Genomic DNA, 24,032 nt, shown 5'->3' on the forward strand with positions numbered 1-24,032 from the left:
GGAAAGCCTAAAGTCCAAGAGATTAAAGAAATAACTTTCTGTATGTCTACGGTAAATGTGTACCCAAGGATTAATAAATATATTATAAATACCTATGCATGTAGGCAGTATATTAATTTTTAAGGTAGTTAGAAAAGAGTATGAGAAGGAATATTTCAAATTGGCATTTGGAAAGAACGCATCACCACTGAACCAAAATGTTCTTACTGCAAGTGTCTTGCAAAATTTCACAAGAATTCTGTTTCACACTTTGGAAGAAAGATGAGATCCTCCCAGCCATAAATCTCCCAAATATTTAAAATATAATTGAAAAAGGCTGTGTAAATATGAACGCTTTTGTAAAAACAAAACAAAAACCCACCCAGGAATGTGTTTTGTTTTAAAAGATCCAGAGAAGCGCTGTCTGTATGAATACCAAGAGCATTTGTAGTTGAAATGAATTACAAGTCTTCGGTTCTTACATGTCAATTCAGTGCATTAGCCAATTGCCAACTCTGCTTGTCAGCTCACTGCATAGCAGCCCTTTTTAACATTATTGTTACAACCAAGATGGTCTCTGAGAATCAAACAAAAATGAATCATTTCTTCTCTGTGTACTGCAGCCAGTTAAAAAGTACTGCATGCATAAAGCACTAAATATGTAAATCATATTTTCCTTTTCCTTTATGACGGCTCAGATCATTCTTCTGGACACAAACATAATCAAATACAAAGACATGCAGTTGCAGACTGCAGAGCAGAGATAGCAAAAAAGGAATCCATTTTCTTTTTCTGCCTGGTAAGCTAGCAACTGGATGGCAGGATTCCACTAAATATATACACACATGACTCCCTTTTCCTCATTCTCTCTCTCTCTCACTGGGTCTCCCCCCACCCCCATCTACAGATACACGCACATATATATGTGTACATGTAATGCATATGCAATCATACACAATCTTACATATGCACATATAAAAACATATGACTCCTCCTACAAGTACGTTACACACAGACGCTAAAATGATATGGCTGCTTTGATTGGATGTCTCAGATCTGTCATACTCACTATCGGTCAGTTCCCATAGCCGTGGGGGCAGGTCACTAAAATACTCATGGCTCAAGGCAGCCTGTGCTGATAGTCTGTTCTTTGGGGAACATTGTAGGAGCTTGGAGGCCAGATCCTCTGCATAATTCACATAGCTGAGCCTGAAAACACAAGCAAAAAAGAGAAATCAGACCAAACAAGAAAATCCACTGAATAAGACATAAAGCTCACCTAATTTTTCTGGACCTATTTATTCTTGGCCAAAACCGAGTTAAATTACCTGCTAAAAATAAACAGAAGCAGAATTCACTTTGGTTCTTGGGGCATCTGTTAATCTAAACTAGCTTTTATACTCTTGATATCCTCATCTCATTGATTGAAAATATTTCTACTATAAGCAAAAGGTTGATACTTTCAGGATAGAACAAGGTCCCGAGGTAGCGAAAATTTCAGGAGATAATTGATCAAATAGTTACCAGAATTTGTTCATAGAATCTACCTATTGCATACACATCTGGATACATTTATAAGAAAGTTAATACAAAATAACTAGGAGAATTAAAATAAAACTACTATTACGTTCTCTAGTTACTGAAGTTACTTTTCCTCTAAGAATTTACATTTTCTTACATTGAATATAAAATTATTGGCATAAGTACACCGTCAAATATCAGCAATCATGCTATTAACATGCAGGTTAACAAAGGGAATGTGTATAACCCATATGGGGCTGAATTAATTCAAGATGACCATTGAAACAATAGATAGAAAATATGTGTCTCAAGATTACCAAAAAAGCAGAGAAGTCAAATCTCCCATGGGGTACAACTTTCAAATGCATACCAGACCACATAGTCCAGCCCAGCCTTACTTCTTGTAGAATCTCTATTTCATTGCTCAGCACAATTAAACCCAGATAACTAACACAAACATGATAATAGAAGTATTCCTGATAATGGCTGCCATTTATGGGTCATCAAACACGTGTAAGGCACCTTCCTAGGCACTTTCCACACAACGCTCATATTTATTTAGTCTGACAAGGGAACTCTGTCTCCATCTAATAGCAGTGCAAGCTAAGCGGGAGTCGGGAGTCGGAGAAAGGCGTGGACTGCTCAATTAGCAGGTTTAATTGCTAAATTAAAGGAATTTTTTAGCATTTAAACCCATCTAGAATTACTTGACTCTAAAGTGGTTTGCATTTGTTATCCTCTCAGATAATTTCTAAAGGCAACCCATGGATTCCTGAGTTTCTGCAACAAGCGCAGTAAGGACACTGACTCTCAGAGAGAGCTAGAGAGTGTGAAGGCAAGTTGTATCTGCTGATGAGTATTTTTTCAAAGTCTTGAAGCTACTAAACACACAGCCAATGAATTTTCCTCAATAACCAACAACTCACCCGCTTCCCGTACTCAAGCAGCTCTTCAGCATTGATTTAAAATTGTTATGGCACAGGGGAGGACTGGGAATGAGGAAGAGGAAAGGAGGTAATGAATTTGGATAGAGGAAGAAACAGGGAAGGAGCAAAGAAAAATACTACTCTGAAGACCCCACCTATGAGGCCTCTCTAGGTCTTCATATGTGAAGGTCTCATAGGTGGGTTCAGTATTTGGCTGTCGTAGTGGCTGTTTTTTTGTTTTTTTTTAAACTGATCAGGGGATTAGTTTTAAATGTCTCTGCCAGGCAAAGACAAATTTGTGCATAGGAAAAGGAGGCATTCTCAAAATTCTCTATAGTTTTTTTTTTTTTCCTTCTTTCCTTTAAGAGGGGCCAGGGCCATCCAAATTATTGCTGCCTCTTCCTAAGACTCCCATTATTATAAACTTTTCATTAACATCTTTTAAAATACCAAATGCAAAGTTCGAGATAGGTAGACTTCATGGTAAAAACTGCACTTCTATTGAATGTACAGTTTATATGTAATCACGGTGAACACGATCATTGGTATCAGTCTGACACAGCTTTGATGAAACAACACCAGCGCCAGACTGAGGCTACAGCTGAGTTATGGGCTTGATTCTGTACAAGAGCGATGAACCACCCTATGTCCGCAGTCCCTCCGGCTCCAAGGAGCCACAAATCACACGCTGTATAGTTGCTGATCCCATTCTGACTAAATATAAGGAATTAGCCAATATAAGACAATCTCATTTCTCCTCCCTCCAAATGACTAATGTCAAACTTTAATGGTGATGAAATAATCAAATGCTTGTGATATTCAGGATATAGATAAAAATATTTTCATTATTACACAATTTTAATTTAGAAAGTCTATTTCTTCACTTGCATTTCAAGAACCACTTTTATTCCAACTGTCCACATTTTCAACAGCAGGGTCTGTTATTACCAGAACCACTTTTTGAGTTCATCCGAGTTGTTTGAGATAGGACACTTCCAGGATATCTTATCTGGGCATTTTATCCCAAAGCATAAGTGCATTTTATCAGAATGCTAGGATGATTGTGGTTGTTTTCAGTCTCTCATGGTGATGATCTATTTAAGAATCTTCCCTTGTAATTCGTTAATTTTTGTTTTATATATTCTAAAGCCGGGTAATTCAATGTGTAACAGTTTAGCACTTTTATCTTTTCCCGATAAATTTAGTCTTCAATCTCTCTGTAGCAACCTTCTTTATTTTCAATAAGGCTTTTGGGCTAAAATTCATTTTTTTCCCTCATATCAATTTAATGACATCAGCCTTCTTTTGCTTGGTACTTGCCTGGCATACCTTTGTCATCCTCTTACTTTTAATGTTTCATATCCATAATTTTAAGGTCTCTTTCACAAATATTATATAGCTGGATTTAATAGTTACCCAAGGAGAAAATTTAGTTCACTTACATATTGTGATTACTGGTATGTTTGGATTTACTGCTAACATTTTAATACTGCATTCTATTTTGTCCATCTTTTTTTCTCTTTTCCTGCCTTCTTTTAAATTGAATTTTAAAATCGAACATTTCCATCTTCTGTTTTAGAAGTTATAAATTCTATTTCCATCTGTTTAATGATTACTCTTAACTTTTTCTTTCTTTCTTTTTTTCCATTTCAGTATTTATTTAAATGTTTAAATTCCTACACTAAGTTTTTACAAGCTGACGGACATTTACAAATTATTTTTCCCAAAGAACTAGAATCATACATTCCAGAAATTATAAATATATGATTGAACACTGATACACAGTACCACCTTATCAATTATATGACAAATTATCAAGTCTACAAATATTAAGTTACACAGATCAACAGGAAAACAAAATATCAGACACCTACTCAATTCATTAGCAGAAACTAACTTCTCCTTTTGCAAGAAAGATTGGGAGAGAAGGAAAAAATTCACACTTCTATCAACAATGGCTGGCAAACAACCTCCAATAAAAATAGGAAAAAATTACAAATTTTCAGAACTTTTATGATTAAGAATTATTTGAGCTACAAGAACAAAGCATGTCTATCTTAAAAACAAATATTTACTAACAGGCACATTCAGTACATCCTACACGACATTTTGCTAAAAGTACTTAATAGCTCACTCCCACATTTTTCCACCCTCTCTTTTAACTTGCACCCCAAAGTGCAAACATTCAATTAACTTTAAGACGTTTTTGTCTGGAGACATTAAAGGTATGTGCTTCTGTTACAATGTGGATTTTACATGAACTTTTCAACCAGAGGTTTGTGATTTTCACAATGGAGGTTTTCATAATAGCACAAAATGAGATTTATAGAAAGACATTAAAAAATCATTATCAGACTTGGCCAAAAGCCAACAAAATCAGTGGTTACACAAACCTGTTTTAAATGCGAGAGGTATAAACATAAAGTAGCAGGCAAATAGCCATACAGGTCTTACTATCAATGTTTGAAATGACTGAAGGGATAAACCATAGAAGATCTAGACTGTTTTTCACAGTTCCTGAATTTTAATTCTGTATGATATTAAAAACATACAAGTATTGTGGCTGGGTATTTCGGCACGCAATCTGTTTATATTTTTTATATATTGCTAAGATTCTGGCATGTGAACAGATTTGAAGAAGACTTATAACTCAATACTGAACGCTTCCTGGAAAGGTCAATTGATAAAAATGATAAGCACGTTTTAAATGCTGAACAGCAAGCATCTTTTGCTAAGTTTCCAAACAGCCTGATGATAATCCAAACACAGAGGCTGCAATTCTGCCAAGCTTGAGGCCTGATAGAACTGCTTATCAATACTCCTATGAAAGCTTCATTAGACTTCCCATTCGCCAAGCCTATGTGTTGGCTAATATGTATGATAAACCGGGTCCCATCTTAAGCTCCATTTCCGAGACAATAGCATCAGGCAGCCCAGTTTTATTGACTGTAAGAGCAGTTTCTATGACTACTGGTAAAGATGAAGTGCAGCTGGATTTTAGGACAAGAGCTGCTTGCTTTTAAAAGCTCTACTCCAGGGGCGTAGTCGTTAAGCATCTACCTTCGGCTCAGGTCATGATCCCGGGGTCCTGGGATCGAGCCCCACATCAGGCTCCCTGCTCGGCGGGAAGCCTGCTTCTCTCTCTCTCACTCCCCCTGCTTGTGTTCCCTCTCTTGCTGTGTCTCTTTATTTATTTGATAGAGAGAGAGAGCACAAGCAGAGGGAGCAGTCAAATAAATAAAATCTTAAGAAAAAAAAAGCTCTACTCCACTTTCGTCTTCTAAACTTCCCTGCATCTTTATATCTCATGCCACCTTCAATTAATGTTAGGACAACAAGCATTAGAGCTCTCCCAAGACCTGTAACATGATGACAGTGACAGAACAACTAGGTTCTTAAAGAAACTTCATCTTTCCAAGACATAACCGGTCAACAGCCTGGCTGGATGGTAGCACACCACCATCAAATGGTCAGTCTGAAACCTAGACGCCTTCTTTCTCTGCAAGAGCAGTGTGGTAAGTTCCTCCACATATTCTTCCTATTGTGGTAATGCCACACTTTTTAAGTTCCTCTAAAAATTTGGGGTCACACTGGATAGACTGTCCTGTGTATGACTTCACAAGAATTGGTCAGTTCATCTGAGCCATACTTAGTTAAAAAACACTCAATAGGATGATGAAAGAATTGAAAGAAAAATGAATACAGAATACATAAGTGAGGTGAAGAAGCTGTAGTCTACTTCAATATACTACACTTGTCTCAGTGCTTTGAGCGAGACGTTGGGAGTAACGGGAAATGAAATGAACGCCCCAGCAAGGAGAGGCAACTCTACTCCAGTAATGAGGCAAGAGAAAGGAAGCTCCCCCAGGTTTAGCCCATCTAGGTCAGAATGCTTGTAAAATGCTTTCCTGATTTTAATTCCATCCTCCTGTGTCTTAGTTAACCCCTCTTATGGAGCTTCTTGGTGGAATAGTAATGAATTTCTACAGCTCACCTGTCTGTATAGGGGTCATGCTGTGTTCCCCACCAAAGTCTCCACTGCCCTTCAGAAACGTAATAAATATGTGACCAAGAACACCACAGAACCTCTCAATCTACAACCAGGTGTGTCCTCTTTTGGGGTCAGTTGGTTTTGTTTGTTTGTTTGTTTTACCGTCAAGGATATCAGAAGAAACTTCCACACTTTATACCTTCACCCTCAGTTCTCCTAGCGGATGGCTCCTTAACTTTTTAACATTTCACTTTAACTGCTTAAAGTTTAAACTGTAGCTTTACCTTCCCGCTGAACAATACAAGAACATTAGAACACTTCTGATGACACTAGTCCCATCTCTCAGACAGTATTGTCTCATATTTTATTCCTATTTTCTGTGCTTTTTATTTATTTAATTAATTTATTTTTAGAGGAGGGAGGGGCAGCGGGAGAGGGAGAGAGGGACTCTTAAGCAGGCTCCATGCTCAGAGCAGAGCCCGACGTGGGGCTCGATCTCACAACCCTGAGATCATGACCTGAGCTGAAATCAAGAGTCAGACACTTAACCAACTGAGCCACCCAGGCGCCCCTATTTTCTGTGCTTCTTAAAAACACACATATTAAATGCCGCTGTAATTATTATTATTTAGATTTACCCATGTTTACTATTTATTTCATCACCTTTCTTCTCATGTTTCAGATGTTCCTTCTCTCCTTAGTTTTTTTTGTATCTGAAATACAAACTTCAGAAGTTCTCTCCATGACAAAAGAACATAGTGGCAAATTCTCTCCATTTTGTTTTCATACAGGGTAACAGTTTGGCTGGGGATAGAATTGTAGGTTCAAAGCACTTTCCCTTAACTCTGAAGATACTATTTCACAGGCTTCTGTTGTTGCTGCCGTTAGCTCTTCTCTTCCTCCTTTTACAATTGTAATGTAAGGTGTTCTTTTTTTTTTTAATTTTTTAAATTTATTTATTTGACAGAGAGAGACACAGCAAGACAGGGAACACAAGCAGGGGGTGTGGGAGAGGGAGAAGAAGGCTTTCTGCCGAGCAGAGAGCCCGATGCAGGGCTCGGTCCCAGGACCCTGGGATCATGACCTGAGCCAAAGGCAGATGCCTACTGACTGAGCCACCCAGGCGCCCCAAGGTGTTCTTTTCATTTAACTTACTTGGTATTCAGTGTTTCCTGAATGTGAGGCTTCATGTCTTTCAACAATTTGGGGAAAAATCTCAGCCACTACTTTTCGAATACTGCCTATCCCCATTCTCTCTCTTCTCTCATTTTGTAACCACAACATAATGCCATCTTATTAAATTTTCCACGTCTTTACTCGTTCTTTCGTCTTTTCCATCTGTTGCCCCCTGTGGTCCCCATTCTGAGTAATTACTTCAGAGCTATCTTCCAGTTCAACCAATTCTCTAATCAGCTGCATTAATATGCTTTTTTCCCCATTCATTTTGTTTTCATAAGTTCTTTTTAAGTCTTTGACAAGTTTGTGTGTCCAATTTGATGGTTTCTTGTTCAAGTTTTAGATTTGATCTTTTCTTTCTTTACAACATTTTAAATATAGTTATGCTCTATGTCTCATAATTTCCAATATCTGAAAATTCTGGGTGAGGGAGGAGGCCAATTTTGTTGTCGCTTTTGCGACTCACAGTGACTTTTTCTCGAATGTTTTACAATTCTGGATTGTGAGCTCATGCTTGGCTAATGTTAATGTGTGGGAATTCTGACTGGCCTGGGTTGAGAATATCTTTCCCCATAGGGATTTTCTTTTGCTTCTGTCAGGAGTCCTGGGGTTCTCTTAACAGCTAGGTGCTCTAAGTTCTTTCTGTTGGCTTCTGCAACCATGTGAGTTATGTAAATTTAAACCTAAAATTATAGAATTTTCAGGGGACTTTTTCAGCCCCATCCAGAGCCAAAGCCAACACAGTTGTCCTTGCCAGTCTCTTTTTGCTGGAAGCAGATTTTTTTTCAGCCAGCCCGTTACCGAGGTGAAGTGCTTTGAGTGTCTTGACTATGTGAGGAATCTTGATTCCTATGCGGTGCCTTTCTTAGGCCCAAAGCATTGTGTCCTGACCCCCAAGTGGCTCCATGTTCCTTTTTTAGCAACACTTCAGGGCAGTGGCAACTTTAGCACTTCCTTATCACTCTGGTTTCTTCATTCTTGGTCCCTGAGAGATTTCACTTACTGTCTTCTTGGTTCAGTTATGCACATGCATTGGAAAGGATGTGCTTGTTGTACCTCCTCCAGCATTTTAGGTCAAGATTTGTGGTAGTAGAAGAGACTCTTTCCTCCCAAAAGTGTATATTTATAATCTTCCTAACAAAATCAGATTTTATTTATTTGAGATAGAGAGAACAAGCGGTGAGAAGAGGGAGAAGCAGGCTCCCTGCCGAGCAGGGAGCCCAATGTGGGGTTCTATCCCAGGACCCTGGGATCATGACCCAAGCCAAAGATAGATGCTTAACAGACTGAGCCACCCTGGTGCCCCTAAGCTAAGGTTCTTTCACCACTCAACTTTATAGGTGAGTCTCAAATGCATTATCTAAATGAAAGAAGCCAAAGGCTACACACTCAGTAATTCCATTTATATGACATTCTGGCAAAGACAGAATTATAGAAACGAAGGAGTGATCAGTGGTTGTCAGAAGCTGGGGGTGGGAGGGGTTAACAAAGGGCACAGAATTTTTTCAGATGGCTCTTGGTCCTGAAGGATGGACATCAGGCCATCTAGAGATGTGAGAAGGCAGGGTCAGGGAACTCATCAAGGACATTCAGTGGAGGGAGCAGTGTAGAGAGATGGGGTGTTGCAGGTTTTTCACAAGGATCATTCACCCTTAGGGGCAGACAGCGGACTCTCTGAGTGGCTGACATTGGGACTTCCATGTCTGGGGTGGGGGGTCTGATGATTCAAGGGATGTTCCAGCAATGGGGGAGATGGGACTGCCAGTGGTGAGGCCTTCCTACTGACCTCAGTGCTTGATCCCAGGCCACTGAGTAGGGACCTGCCTCCAGCTGTCAGACTGTGCCTACCAGCTCAGAGGGTGGACCCAGGGAGCTCTGTGTTCATGAAGGGTCGCATAAACCTGGCAGGGTATGTGGGACAGAGGACTTTCGTGTTCATTCCACATTCATTTTTTTAAAAAGTAAAAGATGTTTGTTGTTGTGGAAACTCTGAAAAACCTAAGGAATTTTAAAATGATAAATCTAGATGACAACAAAGAGAGGTAATCCCTACTGAATCCAGTGTGTGTGTGTGCGTGTGTGTGCGTGTGTGTAGAGAATCTTATAAGTAACTTTCAAACAAATGCTTTTACTATAGTTGAATGCTGCTATTCTAATCGTAGTATCTTTCATTTTCCTAGTCCTTATCCATACACCACACACACACACACACACACGCACACACACACTTTATCTGCATTAAAAAGAAAGGTATGAAAGAAGGTAACATGAACAGTAAAAAACTGCCTTAGACCAGGGATATGGAGCAGGATATTTTCTTTATCCCTTGTGCAGGTCAGTTTTTGTGCCTCAGAAATGAGGGAGATGGAATAGATGGTCTTGAAGGGCTGTCTAGCTCTAAGGTTATATGCCCTCCAATCTAGGAAGAACCACATTGTGACCTAGAGGCAGGGAGGGTTAGCACGGCCACACTGGCCTGCCATCACTAACCTACCAGAACTTTCCGCCGTCACCAATGAAATGATCTAATGTGCGTCTCACTTCTCTTCACTCAACCTGTCAACCAACTGCTTTCAAAGCCACCTAAGTTTCTTAGCCATTCTGAAAACCAAGACAAAGAGCAAAGTGAACCCAGAGTCTTTTGCCAGACTACAGGAGACTGACAAAGTTGAGAAGAGAGCACTGAAGGTGAAGGATGAAAATGATGATGCAAAAAAAAAGGGAGAGTGCAGCTAGGGTGAGGCGGCTAGGGCTACTTCCTGTAAGGCATGGTTCCCGGTATAGCCTGGGGACATGACATTTGTGGAATGACTGGGTGTTTACTTGAGGACTGAGTATATCAAATGTTACACCTATAGAAGTTTTACATTACCTGAGAAACATGCATTTAAAAAGTAAGCCATCATTTTTGAGCAAAAACATCTTAAGGTCAAATCTTAATCCTTAAGATACATCTTCAAAATATACATCCCCTGGAGGGTGTCATTTTCTTTCTTTCGTTTTTTTTAAGTGAGAAGGAAATTGGTCCTTGCCTTTTTAAAGGTACATTATAAACTAGGATTACAAGTTCTTTGGTTTTTGTTTTGTTTTTTTACACTGTAGTTCCAAAAGACTCCCTCCAAAATTGATGATACATCTGCCTGTGGAACATCTAAGGCAAGTTACATTTTGTTCCCAAGAGTTGACTTCTAAATATCTCTATAGAAATCTTCACTGGGATTTATTAACATTTTATTTTTTATGTTTATTTTTTTTTAAGTAGGCTCCATGCCCAACACGGGGTTTGAACTCATACCCCTGATATCAAGAGTCACATGCTCAGGGCACCTGGGTGGCTCAGCTGGTTAAGCGTCTGCCTTTGGCTCAGGTTACGATCCCAGGGTCCTGGGATCGAGCCCCATGTTGGCCTCCCTGCTCACCGCTCAGCAGGTAGTCTGTTCTCCCTCTTCCTCTGCCCCTACACCCCTGCTCGTTCTCTCTCTCTCTCAAATAAATAAAATCTTATTTAAAAAAAGAGTCAGGCACCCCTATGAACATGTTAGCTCATGAAAGCTGGATATAAAGAGTAGAGGTGTAGTAGTTCAATTTATTTAGAGCACTGGAGATACGGATTTCCATATAACAGTTGAAGAGGAAGTTAAGGGGAACAAAAGGTTCTAGAATATTCCTCGATGCATTCTATGATGGCACAGAACTACATACACCATAGGCCTGTACGTGGAGCATACGAGTGTGCTTTGTCTCACAGAGTTGGAAAAAGAGTGAGCTGGAGTGAGATGTTGAGGGCCCATATACTCATGCTTTACTCACTGTCGCACTCTTCACAGAGCAAAGCTGGGGGACTGGATCCTTCGTTTGGCAGTACATACATGCTGTCTCTGTGGCAGAGATGTCAACAAGGGCACTGGCCATTGGATTATGCAACAAGTAATCTCTTGGAAATGATTTGTGCAGAGGTCCACCCACCCATAAAGACAGGCTGTTTCCTCAACTGTAACCAGGGCTGTCAGATGTGGTACTCTTTCTTGTCTACACAGGAAAAGCAAAATGCTCATTTAGTTACCATCTTATCAAAGCTCTTGACTTAGGGGGACTCTGTGGTCATAAAACTGCTCTTGTTTTTAGAGAACAGGCTCAAATTTAATTCATTTTGCAAAGAGGGGTCAGCAATTTGTCAAGCAGAACATGAAGGGAATCCCTGACATTGGAATCAACTCTGAGAGAAGATAAAGATTAATAGAAGGGAAGGCTTAGGCTTGTGCAGTGAACTTCTCAACCCCAGGTGCTGGGCTCTGCAATGAAATGAGAGGCAAGACTCTCAGTTACATTAATAATGAAGAGATAGAGTTGTTTAATGCTGAGACTTCCTTTGTCAATGCACTGCTATGAAAAAAATTAATACGATTCCTTCCCTCAAGGTAAACAGATAACATTTTTATATTCATTTCCATAAATAGGTTGTGTTTTGTTGTACACAGAAGATTGTTCAATTCTCATTCATTTATTCTAGTGAAACTGTTTAATGACACAATCTACCCGGAAGACACTCATTCCCACAGTGGTCAGCTCCCCTGACTGTCAAAATGTTATATAATGATAATGCTACACATAGGGAACGCTACAGTTTACAAAGTGCTTTCACATGTATTATTTTATTTCATCCAAATAATCAAAGGGTCAAAATGAAGAGTATCTAGATTTGTCACTCTTAAATCTTAGTGTCCACTACATGTCACGCCAAAGATTTACTGCTACTATCCTACACACACACACACACACTAGGATGTATGTTGCCAAGTTGGTAAGAGGGTTATTGGGTTATTTTAAAGTTTTTCTTATGGACACCTTACATTTTTCTATCTTTCTCTCTTCCTTTAATTCTGAACTCTATTTCTGTAGAGACTGTTCTTTCTATATTCTTTTTTTAAAATTTTAACTTTATTATGTTATGCTAATCACCATACATTACATCATTAGTTTTTGATGTAGTGTTCCATGACTCATTGTTCGTGTATAACACCCAGTGCTCCATTCTATATTCTTGTTAACACCCACATTGCCCTATATTAAATAAAGACAATAAAGAGAGTCCGGCTTTAACATGGATAAGATGAACAGTCTCTAAAGCTAGTCAGACCAATCCGTACTGCTAGGTCTCTCCTTCAGATCTAACCCTTACTCAATACATAGTTGCCCTTACAGTAAACTCTATCTGGTGGAAAAGTACAGAAAGTGCTGGAGAGTCCTCAGCAGGATGTGAATGAATCAAGTTTTTGAAAACATTAGCACTGACACTCAAGAGTATTATAAACTGCCAAAAAGTGGGCCAGAAAAATGAAAATATTAAATTCTTGCTTTGGATTGCAGAGCTTAGTTAGATAAAAATTACCCCAAATTTCCTAGCTGTGATTTTATTTATGACTATTTTCTACCGTCCCTGGAAAAACAGATGTTTTTGAATGTTTAAGTTCACTCTGAAATTAAATAAAGAGTGGTTTGGCTTTTAAAAAATCAGTTAACTTTTCACATAATTATACTAGCTTTTCCCATGTACTAAATATGAAGCTATAGATTTTCATACTTACATTTTATAAATCCACTGATACAGATATTATCATAAAATACTCATGGAGAAAAGCTAATATAAGTGAACTTCTTGCTATATTCAACAAAAACTCTTGTGTATTTAAACTTATTTTTATTTAACTCCTGCATCAATCATGCTTTCATTTCCCTGCTTATAGGGAAGAGGTTACCTAGTTCACTACACTATTTCTGCAGAGATCCCATGTTAATTTCCTCTCCAATTCTTCTCAGTGCCTAGTAGCAGTTACTTCTTTAGTTGTAAAATTTTATTTTTTAATAGCTTATATAGCACCCAAATGTACTCAACCTCTAATTCTGTCTAAATAATATAATTTTTAAAAATTTAAAAAATTCTCTAAGATGTGTTAGAGCTTACCAAACATTGACATTTTTCTTCTATAGGAATAGTATACACCTGTCAGGCATTATTTGTACCTCAGTTACATTTTAGAAAAGATTCATAGACTTAGTGGACTAGTGATTAAACGATTCTGTACTTATGTTCAGTATTTGACTTTAATGTGGTTTACAGCAGAAGAGGCACAAATAATTACTTTTTAATCTTCTGACTGAAGGACAGGATAGAAAAGGATATATTTTATTTCAGTTAAAGAAATAGGTAAAAATGCATTAATAATAATTAACCCTTATAATCAGAAGGATAAAATTTATAGAATATTTAAAATTCTAAAATCACAAGTCAGCGTAGAATACCCACAAAACCCAAAGAATGTGCATTCAACAGATTTGGCTTTCAACGTCCCAGTTATTTTGTTTATTGTTATATCCAATCATAAACACAAGGCCTTCAGAACCACATGACCTTCCCCGTATGGAATTCCATTGTTACCTGAAGAACATCAGGCAACTTGTAACCTTTCCAACTTCTGGATACAGATCAGGATAAAATTAATAACCCTCTTCTACTCCACAGGACCGCTGTGAAGACTGACCTTTTCTTACCATAACTCGCTTCAATCGATCATAGGCATCATATTTTTTCACCTGTTCCACAAGTTTTTCAAAACGTCTTTACGAAATCAAGAGTGAAGCAAATTGTTCATGAATGTTCTACCCTTGCGCTGGTTTTGATATTTTTGCTGCTTAGACAATAAAGATGAGCTAATTTTCCTGAATTCTGACTGACCATTTCTTCTGAAAAAGACAACTCTCATTTTGGACGATAAAAGATTGCATCAGGAGTTTAAATTCAAACTTTCATTTATAAAAAAAACAACAACCAACACACATTAGACCTTAGCAATGGTTTATGTTTTACATTTCAGATGGACAGGTTCTAAATATCTAGTCCAAATTACATGAACAGTATGAAAAACATTTTCACTACAAATGGCTAGGAAACTGTTTAACTTATTGGTGCGTCTACATTATGGTAAATTGAGTTAATGGAAACTGGTAACTTCAGAGCCTTTCATTCCTCTGAAACCTGTAGAAGTTACAAATCTCATCATCAGAGGCTGGATTTGGAAGCTGATATCTGCTTCACCAGAATGGAACTTTGCATCCTCTGACTATAAACAGTGCTAAAAATAGCTCCCAAAAGGCATCATTTTGTGATATTATTTCACCAAAAGAGAAGAAAAATATATCTTTAATCCTGAACAAAACCTCTTCAAAGTTTATGTTCTCAATAAACCTTTCACTGAGAACTGCAAATATAACTTAGTAATGCAATAAATGCCCTAACAAATATATCAGATTTTTCACTTAATGCTTTTTACAGGCTTAAACCAAATGGAGTAAAAGGAAATCACCTTTTACAGTCTGACTCCTACAGGAAGAATGCCTTGCTGTTACGCTTTTTAAAGAAGGCATGGTGAATTTATATCAACTTTGGCGAATCTTGGGGCATGATAAAAGGAAGAAAAATACCAGCACAGTGAACATTCCACAGAACTCTCTTCACGTGTTTATTTCCTTAGAGACTGGATGTGATCCAAAATATTGAGAAAAATGTAAAAAGGAAAAAAATTAAGGTAAAAGATACATAGTTTAGCACCCACTGATGATATAGAAGAGATGTTCCCCTACTTTTTTTTTTTTTTAAGATATTATTTATTTATTTCAGAGAGAGAGCACAAGCAGAGGGAGGGGCAGAGGGAGAGGAAGAAGCAGGCTCCCTGCTCAGGACCTGGGATCATGACCTGAGCTGAAGGCAGATGCTTAACCGACTGAGCCACCCAGGCCCCCCGATGATCCCCTACTCCTTACAAAAAAAAAAAATTGTCATAGATCAAGGATATTAAATGGTTAGGATTAGAGAAAAATCACCAAAACCAGTGCTCCCATTAAATCAATATGAAAGAAAATTTGGTTAGATCAGACCTTATTATGGGTTGTTGAATTTTAGTACAAGGCAAATGAAGAATATATTTTCTGGGGACTCTAATTTCAGCTTCTTTATCTTATGATATCGCATCTGGAATTTGAAAATATATGATTTCATTATGATGTAAAAAAGAACTGGCTGTATGCTTATGTCCAAAACAAGAATTGGATTAGGACTGTTGAAGAGTTTGGCATCCTCTATAAAGGGCCTGATGATCTTCAGGGAAGGAAAGTCAAAATACCTTTTAGTGTTTATTGCTCCTACAAGGAGTCTCCTATCTTCCCTATCATAGCATGTCTTCTAGACTCCACTCTGAATCAACTACCTGTTGAACTATCTGATCTCCCCTGATTATCACAAAGGACATGACCAGCTAGCAAATGACACTCTTCTTTTTTTTAAGGTTTTATTTAGTTGAGAGAAAGAGCGCGCGCGCATGTGCGTGAGTGCAAGTAGGGGGAAGAGCAGAGGGAGAGGGAGAAGCGGACTCCCCGCTGAGCAGAGAGCCCGAGCGGCTCCCGGCTCCATTCCACAACCTTGAGATCATGACCTGAGCCAAAATCGAGTCGGACACTCAACCTACTGAGCCACCCAGGCATCCCACCCTTGTTCTAAATACTATGGGAAGGTATACAAAAGAGGACAAAGCATTTATTGAGCATTTACCATGTGCTAGAGACTTTTCTCACTGTCTCCCTATTCCGCATATCCAGCTACCAGATGATCATCCCTCCTTACAGATGAGGAAACTGAGGCTCAGAGAGGAGCAGCACAGCCGAGGTCACACAGCAAATGAGGGGCAGAGCATGGTCTGTGCCTCAGATGCTGATGCCTTCTTCTGTGTATCATCCTTCTCAAGGTTTGATTTGTAATTTTTTTTTCTCATTACAAAAGTAAGACATGGTCACTTGAGAGAATTTAGAAAATCCTGAAACATGTAAAGGAAAATAAAAGCATAAATCTACGATCTTGGAAGTAATGAATTTTTATCAGTTAGGTGTGTTTACTCCAGTATGTGTAGGTCTGAGCAAATGTATCATTTTATTTCTTTGTAATTTTTATCATATTTTTTACAAGATAGAATTTCCTTTCAAAACCTGAGTTCTTAGAAGCTCTCTTTAAACTCCTGAAAGTCAAACTCAAGTCCCTATTGAGGTGATTTTAGCTTTTTGTTTTCCCCCTAGTGAAGAAAAAAAAATTATAACCAACAAATCTGGACATTGTAAATATTTTTTTTCCTGTTGGTGGTGTATGCTTTTTCCCCCTTTTTTTATACTTGGGATATTTACTTTTCACTCACTATTCCCTAAATATTGTAGTTAGTTTAACCAAATCTCCAATTGCAAAAACATGGTTGTAGGCATTTTATATGAGGCCAAGTCCTGGTGATGCACTCAGCTTCGTGACTATCACACTGGGGTGCTAGGATGAAAAAACATTTTTTTCCACTTTACTACACAGCTCCCCTTTTATTATACTTGTATTCACAAAGTTTGCTGCACCAAGAACTTCCATTAAGAGGAGAAAGTAGGACTTCAAGGATAGGGGAAAACTGTTTATCCACGGGTACAGCTGCAGTCGAAGTTAGAAATTTTAAAATCTTCTTTTCTTAAAACAGTGGCTATTTATTATCACACAGCTTCTGAGGTTCAGGAATTCTGGGGCAGCTTAACCGGGTAGTTCTGGCTCAGGGTGTCTCACAAGGTTGCAGTCAAGTTGATGTCCAGAGCTACAGTCATCTGAAGCTGGATTGGGCTTGGTGAATCTACTCCCAGGACTGCTCACTCACATGGCTGCTAGCTGGTTACAGGTCCTCACCATGCGGGCCTCTCCAGAGGGCTATTCACATGACTTGGCAGTGGGCTACTGCAGAGCCCGTGATGAGAGAGAGAGGGAGTCCGAGCTAAGGAAGGAGCTGCAGTCTTTTATAACCTAACTCCACAACTCATATGCCATCATTTCTGCCCCACGCTATTGGTCACCAAGACCAAACCCGGGTCAGTGTGGGAGGGACTACCCAAGGGTGTATTTTGGGACTACCCAAAATACAGGGATCATGGGGGGCCCCTTGGAGGCTACTGAACCGTGCCGATGATTATAGAAGGTATCTGGGTTTTTAAAAATTGTGGTAATACATATATAAACCTAAAATTTGCCATTTCAAGCATTTTTCAATGTGCAATTCAGGGGCATTAATTACACTCACAATACTGTTCAACCATTACTAACATCTATTTCAAAACACTTTCATCATCCCAAATGGAAACTCTGTACTAATTAAGCAACATATTTTTCTTATTAAGATACTGTGACAGTAATATTAAAGACAATTTTCAGAAAGTAGAAAAACAATCCCCCCAAATTCTACCACCCTAACACAACTGTTTTCATCTTGTATGTTACATTTCAGTCACAGTTCACAGATGTAATTTTATAGTTAATATGTTAATGTGCATATAATTTTTTACTTTTTTTTTCCAGAAAGACACAGGAAGCATTCCTTATCTTTTCAGAGTCTTCATAATACCGTTCTAACATTGTTGTATAATATTCCCCAAGGTCCCTCAATCATGATTTATCATACCTTTCCCCATTTCCTGAATCTTGGTTAGGTTAATAACAAGTCTTTTTAAAAATAGAATATACTACACAGTAATGAAAATCTTTGGGCAGCTTGGTTTTTATTCCGTTGATTTACTTCTCTGGCAATAAACACCAAAGAGTCAAATTATTAGGTCAAAAACAATTCTCCAGGCTTCCTGTTGGAAGTAAAAATCCCATCTGCAGCCCATGAGGCTGTTCCTCAGCAGGCCTCTGCCTCCTGTCTCCAGCCTCCTCTCCTCCCACTCGCTCTACTCTTACCACTGGGTTCTTCCACCTTCATTCTTCATCACGTATTTCTTGAGTGCCTACTTTGCGACAAACTCAGTTGTAAGTGCAAAGGATATAGAAGGAAACAAAACAGGCAAAACCCCAGCCTTCATACGGCTTCCAGGCTGCCCATGCTCTTCCTTTTGTATCACATTGCCCTGTTTTATTGTCTTCATGTACTTGTCACTCTCTGAGATTATTTTATTGCTTGTGTATTGTCCTTGATAGCCTAGAAGGTAAGCACTAGGAGAACAGCAACCTCGCCAGTGCCTTCCCCAACACCTGCCGAACCCATACATGACGCGAAATCAAATTTCTTGAAGGTGCCATGAATGAGTCTCTTTATAGCTTTTAACACATTTCCATTAAGTTTTGCACATTGTTTACCAGTTTACAGTGCCATTGGCAGTAAATAAATGGGCCCATTTCTCTATAACCTCCCCAGCACCGGTGTTTCAGAAGAAGAACGAAGGGTTGTTCAATAGAAGCATAGGGACCACTGAAGTGATCTTTTGGTTCTTTAGAATATTGCATTCAAATGTTATGTATCTTGATGACTAAGTTCTTTTTTGGTGTCACCCTAAATTCTGAGCCCAAGGTGAGTGCCTTCCTTGCCTCACCCTGGTCTCGGCCCTGCTGTGTATAACAAAGGAGGGGCAGATTTCCAGATCTGCTCTGGAGGCCACAATATAATTGAAGACAGGGAAATAAGCTTTCTAAAATCAGCTTAAACGTTCCTATCAGAAAAACATGGAAAACTTCTCCAGAGTTATTCTCAGGTTTAAATGAGACGAACAGGACAAAGTGTTCGGCCTGCCGCAGACACACCCACGTGTGCCATGAACACGTGTGGCTGCTGGTATTTAATACTAAACATTCCAGCTACTTCTCCACTATTTCCATACATGTAAAAAGTTAAATAGACCCTAATAAATGGAGGAAAAGGAGTCTTTTAAGACTATAATATTCTTTTCCAAATCGGACTATATTCCTGAAAATCCTTTGGTAGAAAATACCTCATTGGGAAATTTACAACTACTGGGAAAAATAAAAGCCTTAAGGTCATGAGTAAACTTATATGAAAAAAAATCTCATTTTTAACTTATTTTTAATTTTTTAAAAAGATTTATTTATCTTAGAGAGAGGGAAAGCATGAGCACACGAGTGGGGGGAGGGGCAGAGGGAGAGAATCTCAAGCAGACTCCCCGCTGAGTGAGTAGCCTGATGCGGGGCTCAGTCTCACAACCCTGAGATCATGATCTGAGCCGAAATCAAGAGCCAGATGCTTAACTAAGCCACCCAGACGTCCCCAAAATCTCAATTTTTTAAAAAATGCTCATCAAATAGAACAATGACAGAACATCTTAAGTAAAAATATTTCCAATATCCTTTTACATATCTAAAGATAGATACATTTTCTTGATAGATCTGCTTCAGGAACTGTTTCTCAATTTTAAGAAGATTGGCAAATGTGTTCTGTTGTGTTACATACCAAGGTACACTCTCCTCTTTGTCAGTCTCCCTTTGACTCTTTGTCCTTTTTTTTTTTAATGAAGATTTTATTTATTTATTTGACAGAGAGAGAGAGAGAGCAGGAACACAAGCGGGGGAGTGGGAGAAGGAGAAGCAGGCTTCCTGCCAAGCAGGGAGCCTGATGCGAGGCTCGATCCCAGGACCCTGGGACCATGACCTGAGCCAAAGGCAGACACTTAACACCTGAGCCACCCAGGTACCCTCTTTGTCCTCTTTATAACTGTCTAATATCTTCCTCATTTTGTGGCCCACCATGACTGGTTCCTGTTTCTCTGGCCTGTTTTGGATGTCTTGCTTTTCTCTTGCCTAGCAGGCACTTGGGGGCTGATCTCAAATACACATTTATCAAGACAATGGTAAAAAGCAAGTCTTCTACCTCAGCCATCCTCATTCCTCTTTTTCTCTTCCCAACCCTTCTGTTCAAATGGTTTCCAAGTAGAGGGACTCACAGACATCTGAACCATGGCCCTCAGAACTGTAGAATATCCAGCTGTCATCTACTAGAATCCTGACTTACTGCAACATGTGTTTGGAGAGGCATTACTGTAATTTCTTACGTGGCCTGGGCTGAGTCTAAAGTTAGCATGGAGAAAACATTTTTTTGTGCTGTTGTGTTTGATTTGGTTTTGTGGCTCAAGCCCTGGAAACTAATTTATTCTACTCTGTGATGTGATGTATGCTATAAATACAAGAACCCATCAGAGGAGAGATCTTTAAATTTTGAGAAAAAAGTATTTTATATATTTCTATCAAAAGACATTATTTCTTTCTATATGAGAAGTGTAATTAAAGTCGTGAGCTTTAGCAACCAATCTGTAGGGTGCATTCCAACTCAGGAAGAGTTAAGAACTGGCACCTTACATTCTTCTCTGCATTCTAAGCCCTTGCCTTTGACCTTTCACTTTTTTCTCTGTGCCTATATGAATCTGCATATGATTGCATCACTATTATCAAATAGCCTAAAGTGCTTCGGGAAGTTACAAATGGCTGTTCCTAGCACAGAAACAGTTGCTATGGTATAGAGACTTCCGTCTAATGATTTCTCTGCAGGTAACACACATGTCCATTAACAGAAAGCCTACCAATGGCAGGGAACTGGTTTTGTGCATGGGAGCCCAGTCCTAAAGCCCATTAGCATTGACAAGAACGTCATGATGCCTCCCTATTTTGTTTTGCTGTGCCTTGAGGTGTGGGGATGCCGAGCCTTTTCCAAGAGGCTAGTTTCTTAAAGAAAAATGTGACTATCAACCAGCCCTGCTTTTGTCTCTCATTTTGTAGAGGAGATTATGGAGCTGGGGGCATGGGTGCTATAAAGGGTGGTTTGACGGTGAGCACGGACTAGGCTGAAGCTGTCTTTACTAAAACGAGCACAACCTTTGAGTTGCACATTCCTTTATTCCTGCCTTTAACTCCACATTTGGCTCTTTGTGGAAAATGATTTATAATGGAAGGGCTATCATTCCACATCCATGGCTTAAAGAAACCTCAAATTGGCATAACTGCTAGAGCTGTTTATCTGCTTGAGCACTAATTTTATCTTTACAGCTGAAATAAAAGAAAGATAAATGAATAAAGTTAAAAGGCTGCACATTTATTATCCTCTGGGGTCCAACTACTTATAACTGCCAGGTATACATGGGTAAGGGTGTTTTCAGGCAGAAGCTAGTGGTATGATACAAACTATTAAAAAAACAAGTCTGCTCATGTCTTAAAACCAATAATATCAGCATAATGTAAAAAACTGAAGATAAGCATTTGCAGATCACTGTAAAAATACAGAAGCATCTAAAAAATTATTACTTGGGAACTTCCAAGAAAATTTTCAAAAGGATATTGAGGTCACTTTAGAATGGATGGAACAAGCACAGACTTTATTTTTAGTCAATGCAAAGAACTGTTTCATACAAAGGGGGGGAGGGTATACTCCAAATTAAGGAAGAAGCTTGTTTGCAGCTTGCCACATTTTAGCACATTCTTACATTTTATTTCTATATTTAGGAAAAACCAGATATAAAGAGGTGACCAAACTGAGACGGCGACATGCTAGATGCCCATAGAATCAGTATGCCGAAATGCTAGGCTTTGATACTCCATTCTGGACACCCAAGAGAGGTATGTTCAATATTAAAATTGAAGGATTGGAAAATTGGAAATCTCTCAGATGTTCTGAGAGAGAGAGAAAATCCTGGGGCAGAGTCAGAGGATTTGGATTTAAGCTTACAGCTATATGAGACAGAATAAGCAAGAGAATAAAAGGCCGAGCAGTAGATTTTTAGCTACAAAATCTAATCCACCACACCATATATTCTGGTAGAACATTTGTTATGAACTGGTCAGAATTCATGCTCTATTCTGCACTGTCCAATTTGGTAGCCACAAACCACATGTGACTACTTAAATTTAAATTAATTAAAATTAAACAAGATAAAAAAATTCAGTGCCTCAACTGCACTAACCACATTTTAAGTTACTGAACAGCCACATGTGGCCAGCAGCTGCCATACTGGACAGTGCAGACAGCGAACATTTTCATCAATGCATAAAGATCTACTGCACAGTGCTGCTCTATGTCCTTTCAGGATTGGCTGCAGCTTCTAGAAATTTCTAAAATTAAAAAAAAAGAATTGTGTAGTTTATACACTGGGAGGATTTGGTTATTTAGATGAGAAGTAGAGACTGGGTTGAGAATAGCAGTGAATATAGCTATAGAGAAGAGGACTGGCTCAGTGATTATTCCAAAAATGTGCTGGCCCTTAAGAGAAGGAGCCTAAAGTTACGACGGATGGAGGATGTCCTTGTGGAAATCTTTTTCACTTCCTTGGGGAAAAAAAGAGACATCAGAATTCTTTCAGGGGTCACAACCTAAAAGTAAAGATGGGAGGTAGTAGAATTCCAGAATAGAGTAAAGCCTAATTTGACCACAAATAAAATCACAACTGTTGGTATAATTCAATTCAAATTCTAAACTTTAGTCATGGATGACAAGAAATGAGAGACAAATGGAAAAATCACATTTGTGTTCATGTTTATAAATAAAATGATGTGTTTCGTTCTACTCAGAGGCAAAGGCATGGAATCCGGTGTAATCCTTAATTAAGTAGCCTGCAAGGTAGCTGAGCCAGTAACATTCTCCATCTAAGCAGATACCTAGAGTGGCAGACAATCAAAGCTTGGGGAAGCTCTGATTTCTCTACAGGAGATATCTTACTTGTTTTGTTAAAGGAAAAAAAAAAAAAATCAGTTGCTTAGCTCACTTTTCTTTTTCCCCCAGAACATGCTGCCCTCTACAGGCCACATGGATATACACATATGTAAAGATCTGCAAGAATAAGGGTTCAGTTATATCCAAATGAATAGGATCAGTAGCAAAAGTATGATGAAAAAGAGGGGAAGCAGTTAGTTATATCTGTTGTCTGAAAGGCTTTAGGATCAAGCCGAGAAACAGTCAACACTTATAAGCCTTTAATAAACCCTACCTCCTCACCTGACATAAATATGAGAAATCATAAATAGTACTGTAGTCCTATCATGGCATTTTCCTGGAGAAGCTTAAAAGTATGTTGACAATCATTTTTCCTTTGTTTTAATTAGGGAGGGGAGGGTGTGGAGGAAAAAGGAAGAAAAATGGTTGATGTGGTTTGACAGCTTTCACTAACATCTCCAAAGTATGCCAGTTTTGATCTAAAACTCAATATATTAAGACTAGGCTCTGAGTTGCGAAATAAAAGCCAATGAATTTAAAGGAATACACATGATTTTTATCCCTGCTAAGAGTTTAATCACTGGCTGCAGTGAAGTGGTCAAAATCTGGCCTAAGAAATGAGAACTATCCTTCATCTTGACTTCAAATCAATTTTTTCCCAACATTCATGCCATAAACACACACACATACACACATGCACACACTCTCTCTCTCCCTCCCTCACACACACACACACACACACACTCTCTCTCTCCCTCCCTCCCACACACACACACTCTCTCCCTCCCTCACACACACACACACATGCACACACTCTCTCCCTCCCTCCCTCACACACGCACACACACACACACACGCACACACTCTCTCCCTCCCTCACACACACACATGCACACA

General features: G+C 38.9%; 1 protein-coding gene across 7 annotated transcripts in view; it reads right to left on the reverse strand.

The window, feature by feature from the left end:
- CDK14 (cyclin dependent kinase 14) overlaps window positions 1-24,032 on the reverse strand; it is a 511,224-nt gene that overhangs the window by 85,520 nt on the left and 401,672 nt on the right. For all 7 annotated transcript variants that reach the window (XM_081800571.1, XM_081800565.1, XM_081800566.1 and 4 more), the window contains one exon: window positions 1,049-1,188. In XM_081800571.1, coding sequence (XP_081656697.1) covers window positions 1,049-1,188 — 140 coding nt within the window. The remainder of the gene's footprint in view (window positions 1-1,048; window positions 1,189-24,032) is intronic.

This window comes from Leptonychotes weddellii, chromosome 12 (assembly GCF_054177405.1).
Source record: "Leptonychotes weddellii isolate Sample4059 chromosome 12, ASM5417740v2, whole genome shotgun sequence".
Taxonomy (NCBI): Eukaryota; Metazoa; Chordata; class Mammalia; order Carnivora; family Phocidae; genus Leptonychotes; species Leptonychotes weddellii.